Source organism: Pan paniscus, chromosome 11 (genome assembly GCF_029289425.2).
Source record: "Pan paniscus chromosome 11, NHGRI_mPanPan1-v2.0_pri, whole genome shotgun sequence".
In the NCBI taxonomy this organism is placed as follows: Eukaryota; Metazoa; Chordata; class Mammalia; order Primates; family Hominidae; genus Pan; species Pan paniscus.
The window spans coordinates 44,053,470-44,064,979 of NC_073260.2; the positions used below are offsets into that span (position 1 = coordinate 44,053,470).

The 11,510-nt window shown below is 41.8% G+C and overlaps 1 protein-coding gene across 1 annotated transcript in view; it reads left to right on the forward strand.

The window, feature by feature from the left end:
- Positions 1-8,827, forward strand: part of LOC129398674 (uncharacterized) — a 46,614-nt gene extending 37,787 nt beyond the window's left edge. Inside the window, exon 6 of the mRNA XM_055117103.2 lies at positions 6,984-8,827. Within this exon, the coding sequence (XP_054973078.1) occupies positions 6,984-7,028 (45 nt within the window). The 3' untranslated portion in view covers positions 7,029-8,827. The remainder of the gene's footprint in view (positions 1-6,983) is intronic.
- Positions 8,828-11,510: the final 2,683 nt, after the last annotated feature.

Here is an 11,510-nt window from a genome sequence, read left to right on the forward strand (position 1 = left end):
GTCCAATTTTTTTTTTTTTTTTTTTTTTTTTTAGGAGTTTGGTTAGAGTTTGGTTTAGAATTCAGCACTAAAGTCATCAGGTCCTGGGCTTTTCTTTGATGAGAGACATTTTATTACGGCTTTGATCTCCTGATTCATTATTGGTTTGTGGAGGTTTTCTATTTCTTCATTGTTCAATTTTGGTAAGTTGTATGTGTCCAGGAATTTATCCATTTTTCTAAATTCCCTAGAATTTTTAAAAATTTGTTGGCATGTAGTTGTTCATAACAGTCTCTAATGATTCTATTTCTGTGGTCTCAGTTGTGTCTCCTTCTTTGTTTCTAATTTTATTTGGGTCTTCTCTCTTTTTTTCTTAATCTAGCTAAGGGTTTGTTGATTTTGTTTATTTTTTCAAAAAACCAACTTTTCATTTTATTGATCTGTATTTTTAAGTCTCAGTTTCATATATTTCTGCTCTGATCTTTATTATTTATTTCCTTCTACTAATTTAGGGTTTGGTTTTTTTCTTTTTTTCTAGTTCCTTATGGCACATTTTAGGTTGTTTATTTAAAGTCTTTCTACTTTTTTGATATAGATATTTATTGCTATAAACTTCCCTCTTAGTACTGCTTTTGCTATATTCAATAGATTTGGTATGTTGTATTTCCTTTGTGATGTAGTTCAATAAATTTTTTAATCTTCTTCTTTATTTCTTTTCTCACCCATGGGTTGTTCAAGAGCATGTTGTTTAGTTTCCATGTGTTTTGTGGTTTTCAAGGTTCTTCTTGCTACTGATTTCTAGTTTTATTCCATTTTTGTTAGAAAAGACACTTGATATGATTTATATTTTTAAAAAATCTGTTGAGACTTGTCACATGGCCTAAGATATGGTCTGTTCTGGAGAATGTTCCATGTCCTGATGAAAATAACGTGTATTCTGCAGCATTTGGGTGAAATGGTCTATAAATGTCGCTTAGGCTTATTTGGTCTGCTATGTAGTTTAACTCTGATGCTTGAATTCATGCTTTTAAGTACTTTTTTGGAATTTGAGGATTTCCCTTACTTTTTGAAAATGTAACTATAAAGTCTTTAAAAAATAAGCATTTTTAGGGATTTTGTAGAGGAATGATTTTCAGGACATCTAGTCTACCTTATTGCTATTACTTCTGTACAAGATTTCTTGGATCATCCAAGTAATCTTTTTGTTTTGCGAGCCTGCCATACACATTGCAGCTTCCTCACCATAGCCCATTATGTCTTGTCTCTTTGGAATGCCATAACCATGTTCACTCACTCTCACCTCGAAGCTTGTCTAAGCATTGTTGTTTTGTTTTTTTGTTTTGTTTTGTTTTTTTTTGAGATGGAGTTTCACTCTTGTTGCCCAGGTTGGAGTGCAATGGCACGATCTCGACTCACCACAACCTCCACCTCCTGGTTTCAAGCGATTCTCCTGCCTCAGCCTCCCGAGTAGCTGGGATTACAGGCATGTGCCACTGTACCCGGCTGATTTTGTATTTTTAGTAGAGACAGGGTTTCTCCATGTTGGTCAGGCTGGTCTCGAACGCCCGACCTCAGGTGATCCGCCCACCTCGGCCTCCCAGAGTGCTGGGATTACAGGCATGAGCCACTGTGCCTGGCTAGCGTTGTTCTTTTTTAAGGGCTAGATCAAGTCCTGCTTCCTCCATAAAGTCTTTCCCTACAACTTTAGGTTTCCATAGGCGTTCCTGTTATACTTTGTGTAACCCAGTTATCACTTACCTGTGCTGTAATGCTGCTTATCATTTTCTTTAGTCACTACCAGTTTTGAGGGCTTCCTACATGTCAAGCACAGAGTCAAGTACTTTTCATGTATTATACCGTTTAACCTTATAAAAACCCTGACAGGTGACTACAGCCAGCACCCAATTTTTTAAATGAGAAAATCCTAGTGTCAGAGAAGTTAAGGAACTTTCCCAAGGTCATATAGCTAGTAAATTAATGGAGGCCAGATTCATATCCAGGACCACTGGATTTCAAATTTCATTCTAATACCCACTAAACAAAACCACATTACACAAAACTAAACGTGTAAGTTTCACATTAAGTTTTCACAGTCATATAGTTTGTTCTCTAAGGGTAGAAAAAATACCTCATACATATTCTCTGCATCCAACACAAAATTATTTTCTCAACAAATATCAATTACTTGTTTATTAATCCGACATGTATTAAACCATCTACTGTGACAGACAGCATGCTAGACTTCATGTTGCAGAAAAAAAGCAGACAAAATCTCTGACCTTGAAGAGTTCAAAAGCCAATAGAGTAGTCCTCCTTACCTGCAAGAGATACATTCCAAGACCCCCAGAGGATGCCTGAAACCACACATAGTACCAAACGCTATATATACTGGTTTTTTGGTCTGATAACCAAGAGGACTACCAAGTAACTAGCGGTCAGGCAGCATATGCTGAGTAGATATGCTGGATAAATAAATGATTCACGTCCTGGGTGGGATGGAGCAGAAAGGGGCAAGATTTTATCATGCTACTCAGAACAGTGCAAAATTTAAAACTTATGAATTCTTTATTTATGGAATTTTCCATTTAATATTTTCAGACCACTGTTGACCACAAGTAACTGAAACTAACTTTCCAAGCAAAAGCATGGATAAGAGGAGACAACTGTAATAGGACTTCCAATTCCACCAAGATGAAGTAGCTCCTTTTCCCCCAGGTCCTCCCCTTTACAACTAAAACCCATGGACATAACACAACAAAATAAAAAAATGCTGACAAAAGAAATCAACCTATATACCTATAATCAACCTATAATAAATGACCTATATAAATGGAGAGACATACTAATTCATGAATTGGAAGATTCAGTATAGTAAGCATGTCATTTCTTCCCAAATTGATCTACAGATGTAATGAAATTCCTATCAAAATCCCAACAAGGTTTTTTTATAGACAAAGTTAAGTTTATTGTAAAATTTATATGAAAAAAAGCGCAGGCCCAAGAATAGCTAAAACAATTTGGATGAAGAAGAAGAAAGTGGGAGAAATCACTCTATTTGATTCATTAATTCAATTTCATTACAACTATTATCAAGTTGGGGAGAAATGACATCTTTACTATACTGAATCTTCCAATTCATAAGTACAGTATGTCTCTCCATTTATTTATTTCTTCTTTGATTTCTTTCGTCAGCATTTTGTAATTTTCAACATACAAATTCTATTCATGTTTTATTAAGTGTATATTCTAGGCATTTCATTTTATTTGGAGCAATTAATTATAAATGACATTGTGTTTTAAATTTTGCTTTCCATATGTTCATCGTTAATATGCAAAATGTGATTGACATTTGTGTATTACTCTTGAATCCAGCAACCTTGCTGAACTCACTTACCAGTTCTAGGAGCTCTTTTTTGGAGATACCTTGGGGTTTTCTGTGTAAACCATTTTGCCATCTGAAAATAGGGACTGTTTTATTTTTTCCTTAAGGCTTACAATAATAGCTGTAGTCATTAGACCATATTATATTGGCAGAGGCATGGATGCAAAGATGATTGGAGCAGAATAGAGAACCCAGAAATAGAGCAACAAAAAAATGCTCATCTAATTTTTTACACAATTTCAACAAATGGTGCTGGAGTAACTGGACATTGACCTAAACCACATAAATTACACCAAAAACATAGCTCAAAATGGATGAGGGACTTTAAAACTATAAAACAGTCACTCTAGAAAACAGGTTGGGCTGGATGCAGTGGCTCATACCTGTAATCCCAGCACTTGGAGGCCGAGGAGGGAGGATCACTTGACCCCAGGAGTTCAAGACTAGCCTGGGAAGCATGGCGAAATCCATGGTCTCTACTAAAAATACAATAAATTAAATGGGCGTGGTGGTGCATGCCTATAGTCCTAGCTACTCGGGAGGCTGAGCTGAGAGGATCACCTGATCCCAGGAAGGTCAAAGCTGCAGTGAGCCATGATCACACCACTGCACTTCAGCCTAGGTGACAGAGTGAGACCCTGTCTCAAAAAAAAAACAAAAAAGAAAAGAAAAGAAAACAGATTGGTAGTGCCTTAGAGAACTGAACATGCAACTACGATACGACCCAGCAATAGTTCTCTTGGTGTTTACTAAAGGGAACTTCAGAAGCTTTTCCAAAATTCACATGGAGAAGCAAGCTGCCAAGAACAGCACATGCTAAGGAAAAGAAGAAAATTATAGAAATAAACAGGCAGCATCATTCTGTTTATATAACGTTCAAAAGCAGGCACTAAAGGAGATATGGTTCACAGATACACACACGAGTGGTAGACGTGCAAATCCCTCCAATCACCTCTGGCTGAACGTCCTAAAGGTACCAAGTAGAGTAAAGCGAATCAGATGCTTCCCACTATCGTATTCTGTGCCTGTTAGTCTGAAGCCACCTATAATACTGAGATGTCTCAGGAAGGAAATATTCTTGTAACATGGTTTCACTGATAACTCTTAAAATCTGAAATCCTTAATATCTGAAATGATAAAGAATTTCTTTCCATATTATGACATACAGTGCATACCCATTGGCTGGTGATAAAACTATTACAGAAATAAGATATAAATTGCTTGAAAAGGTGTTTGGAATTTTGTAAGATAAAAAGTATTTCAGTCTCCTATTTCTTTGTAACTTACAAATTAAGAATTAAAAGATATTCCAACATGCAAATAGCACTCTTCATACTAGAATAATCTACAGTTGAAATGCAGAAGTCAGTCCTAAATTAAAGGTATGGTTTTACTTTTAATACTTTCTTTCTGAAAATCAGGCATGTTTAAGTTAATTTAAAATTATTTTGAGAAAAAAGGAGTCACTATCTTCATTACAAATATTTGTGATCATGCATCCTTTAGCGAAGTAATAATGAATGGTTGGACTTCTTTAGGCATGAAGACAGTCTAAGCTTAGGGCCTAGACCTTATTTCCTTCCAACACAAAAATGGCAGTCTGAGTAAATTAACCTAAGCAGTGACACAGGAAACAAATCATGCCCAATTCCCAACCTTGAACCCAACAACTTGCTTCCAACAGTTAATGGTCTTCCTTATCACTCTTATTAGGGCACGACAGATTCCATCTAACAGATCTGCAATTACCATAGTTCCTTTTCTTTTAATCCAGTATTTAAACCATTCAATGATTTCCAGTTTCACAGAATCCATATCTACCTAAGCCTAAGTGGACAAAGTATAATTCAGCGAACAATTCCCATCTGCAGGAAAACTAACCATATAAAACATGTTTTCGGAAACACTTGTCCCCATTACATGGTTAGGAAGCAAAATTCAACAAGTAGTCATTGACAATTTTGCGTCTTTCATAAACCACACTTTGAGATGTATAAAAGTATTGCTAATTTCAAATAAGAGAAGAAGCCAAGTCTAATTAATTTTTTCCTCAGAAAATCTGAAATCTTACCATATGTTTAAAATGGACTTATTATTCCGCACTCTTTTAATGTTTTTGTTTTTTTAGGAGATGGGCTCTCAGTATGTTGCCCAGGCTGCTCTGGAGCTCCTGAGCTCAAGGGCAATGTTCCCACCTCTGCTCCCAAGTATGCACTCATTTATGTAAAGGTTGGTGTTGATAAAACACATATTGACCAAGCCCCTTAATAAGACGGTTGAAACACAATTAAGATAAGTAGGTTTAAACCAATCACATTTTCTCAGTGCTGCCACCATTGACATTTTGGGCCTGACAATTCCTTGTTGCAGGGGCCTGACCTGTGCCTTCCCGCCTTCTACCCCCTCAATGCCAGGAGCCCCCTCACAAGTTGTGACAACCACACATGTCCCCAGACATTGCTCAAATCCCCTCAGCAGCAAAACCGCCTCAGCTGAGCAGCTCTTGTTTGAACACACACCCATTTTTAGAACTGAGTTTGGATTACAGTTTTTGAACATTCATCTTGTCTCTGGGTTAAAGATGAATATTACCAATATAAAGGAGATTTGTGTGGCTGATAGAGAAACACTCAGGAGTTACTATCATGTGAAGAAAGCAAGTCATATAATACAGTCAGCATAATTCCACTTATGTGAAAACAAACGTAAAAGTTATTTCCATATATAAAGGCAAAGAAGACTACAAGAATCTGCACAGCCCACTGATATCAGGTTACTTCTGAGGAGGCTTTTGAGGTTAGGGGGAGACTGCTGTGCTTGGAGTGTTGGATTTTTTTTTTAGAAACTGTATTGATGTATTAATTGTGTAATTAAAATAATAAAGGAAAGAAAGGTCTTGGAGCTTTAAAGTTAAACAGACTCTCAGTCCTAGCTAGTGACCTTAGGGTAATTTTATTTATTTTTATATTGTTATTATTATTATTATTATTCTGAGACAGAGTCTCACTCTGTGGCCCAGGCTGGAGTGCAGTGGCACAATATTGGCTCACTGCAACCTCCGCCTCCCAGGTTCGAGCGATTCTCCTGCCTTAGCCTCCCGAGTAGCTGGGATTGCAGGCATGTGCCACCACGCCTGGCTAATTTTTGTATTTTTAGTAGAGACGGGGTTTCACCACATTGGCCAGGCTTGTCTCAAACTCCTTACCTCAAGTGCCTTGACCTCCCAGAGTGCTGGGATTACAGGCGCGAGCCACCGTGCCTGGCCTTAGGATAATTTTTAAAAACGGTGTTAGGTCTCCTCAGTTTTCAATTCCATAAAATGTAGATGATAAAACTGACTTTGAGGAAGTTCACAGAAGTGAGTGAGGCACATGCACGGGAAGCAGCGAGCATTATGCGCTCCCAGCATGTCTCCCATCTGATGCTGCTGTATCTGAAGTCGCAGTTCGGATGAGCATGGAGTATAATCTGAGAGCTGCGTAACCCCAGTTCCTGGGTTCTGGATACCTCTAACCTTCTCCCTTCTCCCTCTTCATGGTCACAGCCAAGGCCCACCTCCTGCCCTCTGGCTCATCTCCAATGCCTGCTCCTGCATACACTGACCTGACGATATCATCTCTAGGTCTGCCACAAATGTATGCAGAGGCCCAGGAGGAGCCAAGACTGAAAACCGGAGGGCCTAAGTCAGCGTTTCTCAGGATGTGATGTGCAGAGACCTCAATCTGAATTATCCTGCAGACCACCTTGGTCCCACCCAGCCCACTGAATCCAAACCTCTGGGGGTGGGCCCTAGAATCTGCTCTTCCAACAGGACAAACACCCCCTTTCCACTGCACTGTAAAGTCTGGGGCTCACCAGCCACAGACCTGACTATAGCTCAAATGCTGTGTGTCTTTATCTCCTGTGCACTAGGGAAAGAACCAGGAGAGGACAGCATAGGGGGAAGCCCAGGTCATCCTGTGACCTCCCCCCCTCTGCTGGAGTGACCCCTTCCTCTGGTTCAAAATCTCCAACAACAGGATGCAGACACGCCCTAGACCTCCCTGTGTGGTGAGATTACTTGAGGACCTGAGGTAGAACGCTTTCAGGATGGAAACGTCTCAAGACTTGGAGTCAGACCCATTTAGGTTCAACAAGTGGTTCTGCCACTCAGTAGCACTGAGCACACGTAGAGTCCAGATCTTGGTTTCCAATCAAAGGAATCAGAGCTCCTTGGAAAGACGGCTGATTCTAAGGCTGGGGCAGGAAACATGCAAGATGAGCCTGGAGCTTCTCGTAGTGACAGGAAGTAAGGAAGCACTCAAGTGTCCCCCCCACCCCCACACACCCCCACCATTGATGGAGCTATGTCAGAGGGGCGCAGAGACAACTGCAAGGCTTCTAATGGCCAATGCTGGAACAATGACAGCAAGGAATAAATAAAGTGATATTTAATTATAACCCAAAGCATACTACAGCTGTTCATGATCCCATACTGACATAAATAAATTGTTGAATAAATTAATAAATGGAGAAGAAACAAACCTTCCAGGCAGAAGAATTCCAAATAATGTATGTAGATGCTGCACACTGAGAGAGATAAAGCATAGCTCCCCACTCCTAAGTGTGGGCTACACATAGTCACTTTCTGCTCAAGAGTACAGGATGGAAAAAAGGAAAAAAAGAGTAACATTCCAATCACCTGCACCATTCAGGTGATCGAGGTCCTCATCAACAGTCATAAATGGGCCAGGCACAGTGGCTCATGCCTGTCATCCCAGCACTTTGGGAGGCTGAGGCAAGCAGCCCACTTGAGGCCAGGAGTTCGAGACTAGCTAGCCTGGCCAACATAGTGAAACCCCGTCTCTACTAAAAATTAAAAAATTAGCCCCGAGTGGTGGCACACACCTATAATTAAAGCTACTTGGGAGATTGAGGCAGGTTCAAGACTCGCTTGAACCTGGGAGGCAGAGATTTCAATGAGCCAAGTTCGTGCCACTGCACTCCAACCTGGGTGACAGAGTGAGACTCCATCTCAAAAAAAGAAACAAAAAACATAATTCATGTTGCTAGAGTGTCCCCTTGATATGGCACTTTCATTCTGTGACCTTCCTCCCCAAAATCTATAACCCGTGTCCAGTCATGTAAAAATGATCAAACAAATTCCAGGAGAGGAGCATCCTACAATACACCTCCCTAGCACTCCTCGAAAGTGTCAAGGTCATCAGAAAAAAGGAAAGTCTGTCACGGGGTGTCCAATCTTTTGGCTTCCCTGGGCCACACTGGAAGAAGAGGAATTGTCTTGGGCCACACATAAAATATGCTAACACTCAGGATAGCTGGTGAGCTAAAAAATAAAAAAGGTCCGTGCATCAATCTCATAATGTTTTAAGAGAGTTTACGAATTTGTGTTGGGCCACATTCCAAGCTGTCTTGGGCCACATGTGGCCCGTGGGCAGAGGATTGGACAGGCTTGGTCCGTCACAATCAATAGGAACCCAAAGAGACAGAACAACTAAATGTCCTGTGGTATCCTGGATGGGGTCCTGGAACAGAAAAGAGATACTAGGTTTAAAAAAAAAACTAAGAGAATCGGAATAAACGATGGACTTTGGTTGCTAATAATATATCAATATTGGCTTATTAATTGTAACGAATGTACCATACAATGTAAGGTGTTTATTAACAGGGAAGCAAGATGGTGGGGCTGGGCTGGGAACTCTATCTGCTCGATTCTTCTGAAATAAAGAACTGCTCTGAAAAATATCGTAAGTGCAAATCTTATAAATCTGGGGAGAAGTGTTTAAAAGGTATTAATAATAGATGCAGCCCCTAATGCTCCCTAAAATCCTCAACAGCCTGGAAAATTGCCTTTGATGCAAAATAAAACGAATGATATATTGTTGTTTTTAGAGGTAGAGCAGGAAAGTAGAGAGCAGAGCTGCCTGCTGATGAGGAGGCAGCAGGAAAATCTCATTAGCGCCTGAACCTCTGGTTCCTCAGGGTGTCCATGGGACCTGGTTGGTGAAGCTGTTTGTTATTTTCCCCAATTTTCCATGTTTTCCTGGTACTGAAAATACCTCTCCAGTAACTCTCCTAGAAACATGTAACCCCACGGAGAAAGCTAGACACACCCTGGGGCTAAACAGGAATGTCAGGACACCTTGCCTGGGTGGTCAGGAGAAGGTGCTTTAGTTACACCTACAATAAACTCCCGCGTGTCAGCAACCTGAATGGGTCTCTGCTCCTCGCAACAAGAAAGAAGCACAGAAAGGACGGAAGTTACTCAATGTACAGTGGCACATTGGTGATTTCTTCTCAATGCAGCGGCATTATCAGAACCATGTGTTAGGGAAATAATGGCTTAAAAAAGAAAACTGGAGTTTGGAAGGCCCATTACAGCAGTGCTTCTCAGCTGTAGGGTGGGTGAGAATCCCTTAGAGAGCTGCTTCACACGGATTCCCAGGCTCCCGCCCCAGAGATTCAAATCCAGTAGGTGTGGGCTGGGGCCTGAAAATGTGCTTTTCTGGCAAACTCCCCAGTCCTGTGGCGGTGGCGGCTGGTCTTCTCCCACTCTGAGGAATTCTAAGGCAGGAGGGCTTTGCAAGTCTGTCAGGAACGAGAATGAGAACAAGAGGACAGGGTCAATAAATGACTCTCCTCTTCTGTGGTGCAGGATACCGTGTGCATTTTAGTACCTGGTATGTGGACACTAGACAATGATATCCTGGGACCTAGGACCACAGGGAACTCACTGTTACTTCCCCGGTGTTACATGCTGTCCGGTACAGAGGGTGAGCTTCACAAATAGTTGTTAGCTGAACAAGTGAATGTAACATGACTTAGCGTTTGCCTGGGTATTGGGAGTGATGACGGTTTGAGTGTTTATGTACCGCCCAAAACTCAAGTGTTGAAACTTAATCACCACTGTGATAGTATTAAAAGAAGGGGCTTTTCAGAGGTGACTAAGTCATGAAGGCAGAGCTCTAGTGACTAGGGTGAAGGCCTTTATAAAAGAAACATCACGCAGCATTTGCCCCTTTTTTGCCCGTCCACTTTCTGCCATGTGAGGACACAGCACTCAAGGCACCATCTTGGGAGCAGAGAGCACCCCTCACAGACACTGGACCTGTGGGTGCCTTGATCTTGGACTTTCCAGACTCCAGACCCTGGGAGAATATACATTTCTGTTCTTTTTTTTTTTTTTTTTTTTTTTGAGACGGAGTCTCGCTCTGTCCCTCAGGCTGGAGTGCAATGGCGCCATCTCGGCTCACTGCAAGCTCCACCTCCCGGGTTCATGCCATTCTCCTGCCTCAGCCTCCTCAGCAGCTGGGACTACAGGCGCACGCTGCCATGCCCGGCTAATTTTTTGTATTTTTAGTAGAGACGGGGCTTCACCGTGTTAGCCAGGATGGTCTCGATCTCCTGACCTTGTGATCTGCCTGCCTCAGCCTCCCAAAGTGCTGGGATTACAGGTGTGAGCCACCGCACCCGGCCTTACATTTCTGTTCTTTATAAATGGCTCAGTCTATGGTATTTTGTTACAGCAGCACCAGTGGACAAAGACTGGAGTGGAAGTTACATGTTTTGTTCTGGTGGAGGGGGACATGGAACAGTGGTGTCAAGAAAAGGACTGGAGATAAAAGAGAAGACTAGAACATGAAATAAAGGAATCAGCAGGGGCTCTTAATGTCAGCAGCTGAAACTTACTCCTGCTGCTTTAAGCGAGGAGAAAATTCACTGACAGGTTATAGGGTGGTTCATGGAGGCTAGAGAGCCCCGCAGGGCACCCACATGGGCGGGACCATAGTTGGGATTGCCCCGCAGAACTGCTCCAGGAGGACCCGGGTGTTATGGGTGCTGTACACAGGCTGCATTTCTTGCCCCGTGCCCACCTTTCCCGTGGGTGTCAGACACCCCCCCATACTGCCCCTTGAGTTCCCTTCCACTAAAGGTTCTCTGCTGTCACTGCTGGGCAGAACCTGGTAAGCCAAGCCTTTACCTGGTGTCAAGCGAGGCTGGGGAGGCAAAGATATGGAGGCTTCAGCCTCCAAGATGGGAGCCAGGCTCAGGCAGGGCATCTCCCAAGTATAGAAAAGGGGCTAAAACTCACAAGCATCCAGGACATCTGGCTTCACAGATTGGTCAAGAGCACTCAGTTCAGCAATCA